The sequence below is a fragment of the Phyllostomus hastatus genome, unplaced genomic scaffold (assembly GCF_019186645.2).
Source record: "Phyllostomus hastatus isolate PE091 unplaced genomic scaffold, TTU_PhHast_1.1 phas_scaffold_78, whole genome shotgun sequence".
Taxonomy (NCBI): Eukaryota; Metazoa; Chordata; class Mammalia; order Chiroptera; family Phyllostomidae; genus Phyllostomus; species Phyllostomus hastatus.
This window is the reverse complement of record NW_025334041.1, coordinates 111,962,218-111,966,700: the sequence shown is the minus strand read 5'-3', so window position 1 is coordinate 111,966,700 and position 4,483 is coordinate 111,962,218. Positions and strand designations below refer to the sequence as shown.

At 41.7% G+C, this 4,483-nt stretch overlaps 1 protein-coding gene across 1 annotated transcript; it reads right to left on the bottom strand.

The window, feature by feature from the left end:
- Positions 1–449: 449 nt before the first annotated feature.
- Positions 450–4,107, bottom strand: PFN4 (profilin family member 4). Its single transcript, XM_045826906.1, has 4 exons — positions 3,991–4,107; positions 3,436–3,573; positions 2,541–2,646; positions 450–478 (listed from the first exon to the last, which is right to left on the bottom strand). Exons 1-4 carry the CDS (start codon positions 4,105–4,107, stop codon positions 450–452), a joined length of 390 nt encoding a protein of 129 aa, XP_045682862.1.
- Positions 4,108–4,483: the final 376 nt, after the last annotated feature.

Here is a 4,483-nt window from a genome sequence, read left to right as displayed (position 1 = left end):
AAGACAAAAGGAGTTCTGGAGATGAATGGCTGGTGATGTTTGCACAATGTGAATGTACTTAATGCCAGTGAACTGGATCCTTAAAGTGGTTAAGATGGTAAATTTTATATTATATGTCTTTTGCCACAATTAAAAATAAATAAGTGTAAAAATCTCTATGAAAGTAGAGACAATGGTATAATTGCTCCCAACAGATATGCCCTGTGAAACTATCAGTGTTCTCACACTCATGCCAATGACTAACACTTAAAAAAAACACAAGTTGGCCCAATAATTCCAGTCAAAAAAGATCTTTTTAAATTAAAAAGTTGCTCTATTAACTCATTCTTCCTTTTCAGTATATTCTGCCTGGTCTTTTTCAACGACAGAAGAAGGCATTAGTTTTTTTTTTAGAATTTGTAGTTATCTTCTGAAACAATAAAAGCTGTCCTTCACAGTCTTCTGATGACTTAATTTCCCTTTTTTCTTAGATATTCTCCTGAAAGAAACAGAACATGGTTATTATTCACGAGCAGCAAATTGTCACTGCAATACGATTCACTCATTTGTTTATTGTAAACACTGGTGAGTGACGAGCAGGTTCTAGGCGCCGTGCTGGGTACTGAAGATACAAGGATGACTGAGAGTTAGGGCCCAGTCCCTGCCCTCAAGGAGCTCCTTGTCTAGAGGGAAATAGAAATAGAAAAATATCAGTTATGTTCCTAGAATCTTTCATAATAAAAATCTTATATAGTCATAATGCTTTGCTTCACTGATTTTCTCTAATCATAATGTACAATTTTTGATAGAGAAAAATATAATTTAAAAAAACATGTGAAGAAAATAGAAGTACTTAGTATGTATCTGGCCCCGGAGTGGGTATGAGCTTCATCCCACCCCTCAGGCGCATCCGACCTCTTTCAAGAGAGCCCGTCCCTCCCCAGAGCAGTGGGTCTTAGTGGCATGATGTCAGGTGTCCTCGTCTCATACACATGCTTTGGAGTCTTATGTGGCTCTAAGCAAGAATGTATAATTTCTAATAAAAATTTTTAAAAAAGAAATCATCCTGCAAAATATACCTTTTTTAGAATTGAGGTTAATGTTTTAATTGGATCAGACTATTATATTTTGATTCTTCCGGTAGTATTCATGTAATGTCCTTGAAGCATGCTCACTTCAGTGATATATATTGTAGTGATACATCATTACTGCCCATCTTAGAACTCTTCCTTCTGAAGCCTCAGAGGTATATCACATATATTATTTGGGATGATTTTGGAGCACCATTTTTTTTGCAATGTGCATACACAATAGGACAAGGGAAGTATTAAAAATGTGAGAAGTTAAAAAAAGAATATATAGTTTCTGTGATGGTACCTAATTTATCAATTAATCTTTAAGATTCAGCTCTCTGGAGCCTTCCTTGATCCTGTTAGGCAGGGGTCATTCATTTATTTGTTCATCAAATGTGTATTAATTGCCTCCTCAACATTTGACACTAACTTAGGTGCTGGGGAAAGGAGAATAATTACAATGCAATTCTCACCTTCAGGGGCTCACCGTTTAGGTAAACAAAGAACTATAAGGGCAGCAATAATAAAGGTACACAGAAAATACGTAGCACAGTGGAGGGGTGTCTAAGATCTCACTTGGGTCTTCAGTTTTTGGGAATATGCCAACTGGACGTGAAGGGGCAGGACCGGAAAAGGAAGACATTTCAGGAAGATAGGACAGCACGTATAGAGGTATGGAAGGCAAAGAATACACAATGGTTTCCTAGTTTCTTAGGATAGTGCAGTGCACATTGTATATCACCACTATTTGTTGAAAGAATGAAGGAATTGCTGCTTTCCTTACTAGGAGAAGTAAGGAAAGAACTATTTCAAAAGATTGTTCAAGTTACTCCAAAAAAGTTTTAGAAATTTCAATTTATGGTAGATTAAAAACTTAAACACAAACACAATTTATATCATTTATTAAGCTCAACTCACGTAAATATAATTCCCCAGTTCTATGTTAGATCTTTATTCAAACATGTATAGCCATGGAAGGAGACTGGAACAGACACCAACAAGCTGGCTGCCTGGCTCACAAAAATGTCTTTTTCTGTAGAGAGTCTCTTTATACTGGGTGGCCCCCAGCAACTACATCTCTTGTTTTTTTAACCTGCTGCCTCCCTCCTCCTCCTCTACCCAGCTGAGTGACATAAGGGTAAACCACATGATCCAAGACAGGTCAACTCAGGGTTTTAAAAGAAATTAAGAGATAGAAATGTGAGGCTTGGCCATGATAGCGGTCAGGAAAGATGGCAGCTCACAGAACCAACCCGACCCTCTTAGAAAGGGAGACCAGAGAAAAGTTCTAGCAGTGTTCCAGTCCCTGGAATCAGTTTCCCTGTGGCCCAGCTGGACTCCATCCTCCCAGTGGTTCTAAAAGAATCCTCAGTACCCTTCCCATCAGCTCCTGCTTCCTGTATCCTAGCTGATGTGGTCTCCATCACTTGCAGTCGGAAAACTCAGCTACTGTAGGGAACGAAGAGGGGCACCCGGAGACAAACTTACCCAGCTTCTCTGTGGCCTCCACACAGACACTAGGGTACATGCCCTCTGTGTAAGTTGCCACCAGAAGATACAGATGGGTCTTCACAACAATCACACCAGTGTTTTCCTGGGTAAAAAGAAAATCAAATGCCTTCTCTTGGATCTGATCACAGGACGAGCAGTTATGCTTCGGCTGTATTTTTAACAGTTGCCTGACTTCCATATACTCCTGTATTTCTTTTTGGACGCTGTTTCACTGATTTAGTTGCCTTACTCTAAAAGTTTTAGGTGTCGTAGTAACAGCATGGGTATTTTGAAACAGTTCTCCAGTTGATTTAATATACCCCTATCCCGATGAGAGAGGGCATATACACATGGCGGAACTGGAGAGCTCTGGGCTTGAATCCCAGCGCCTCCATTTTCTGCTGCATGACTGTGGAAGAGTTATCTAACCTTGCTTAGCCTCAGTGCCCTCACCTGTAAAATGAGGCTACTTAGTTTATAACATGATGAAGTGTGCCTAATCCATAATAAAGGGCTTTCAGTCAATGAGACTTCATCTCCTTAATTCCTGATAGGCAACAACAGAAAGTCCAGAGAGGTTTTAAGCACAGGGTGATAGCACTTTTTTTTTCTTTTTAAGGAGGATGTGGATTACAAAGGATAGACTGTAGTGGAAGGAGTCTGTTCAAACAAGGTTTAGTTGATTGATTCTGGAACAAATATTTCTCAAAACCAGACTCTCTGTTAGAACTTTCTTTTGCATATGCTCTCCTGGCACCAGACCGCAGTCTCAAACACTGCCGTTGCAATAACGGGCTTAGTCTGCGCTATAGATAAGATCAGAAAAAATGCAGAAAATTGGAGTCAAATTCCGAAGGTTTTCCCCAGCTGTTTTCAAATCTTCAGTACTCACATTCTTAGCATAAAGAGAATAATCGTCTGCCCGGACGCATTTGTAGTCCTTTTCCTTGAAATACAGTCCTTCTCTTCTGGCTTGCAAAGGGTTCTTGGCGAACCCATTCACAAGTGTTCGGACGTCACTGGGCATAACCTGCAGAGGCTCAACAGACCGAGAGTCAGCAAACCGCGGCAGGCTGGCCACGTGTGGCCCACTGCCTGCTGCTGAATGCCTGCACCTAAGAATGGTTTTTTACATTTTTAAGTAGTGGGGGGGAACATCAAAAGAATAATTTTGTGATGGGTAAAAATTACATGAAATTAAAGTTTCAGTATTCATAAATCAAGTTTCATGGGAAGATAGTCACACCCAGCCTTTCACTGTATTGTCTGTGGCCACTTTCCATGACAACTGCAGAGTGGTGGTGTCGTCGTGACACGAACCACACGGCGTCGAAACCTAAAATGTTTACTATGGCTCTTTCCAGAAAAGTCTGTTTGAAACGCTTCTGCCCAGACTCTCTCTCTTTTTTTTTATTTAAAACTCTATGCCCAGACTTGTCTTTCTTACACTGAACCCTGGTGATGCTACAGACAGGCTCCGCTCCTGGAGCTTGATGAGGGCTGCGCTGTCCACGTGCTTCGTGCCCAGGAGGGAATCGAGCAGTAAGTTCTGCAGGTGGCTCATGCTCCCTCGGCTCTGAACAAGGCTGCAGTGGAGAGGATCCTCTCTGGCTAGCTTTCAGAAGACCTGTGTATACAAATCTCCCCTAAGATGCTTAGGATAGTTCCAATACCAGCCTGCGTTCTCTGAAAAGACGAACAGTGAAAGGGGCGGACCATCACCCAGTGTCCACCGAAACTCAAAGCGCAACATGAAATCATAGAATCAGAGGGAATCGCAGTTCGCGCAGAGCAGGTTATGCAGTGAGTTCGGACAACCGCAGCTCACCGTTTCCCAGCCATGTCTGCGGTTTGCCTCAGAATCACCTGGGGCTGAGAAACACAAAACGAACACCTGCTGGGATGGGGAAGCACCGAACTAAGAAAACGAGGCTGGGTGA

Bases quoted from the DNA above. Each gene is read 5' to 3' on its own strand.
- PFN4 (XM_045826906.1), bottom strand. From the start codon at position 4,107: ATGAGCCACCTGCAGAACTTACTGCTCGATTCCCTCCTGGGCACGAAG. The intron at 3,574-3,990 runs GTAAGAAAGACA...GAGCCTCTGCAG, and splicing joins TAGCATCACCAGGGTTCAGT to GTTATGCCCAGTGACGTCCG. The intron at 479-2,540 runs GTAAGTTTGTCT...TGTTTCTTTCAG, and splicing joins GGAGGCCACAGAGAAGCTGG to GAGAATATCTAAGAAAAAAG.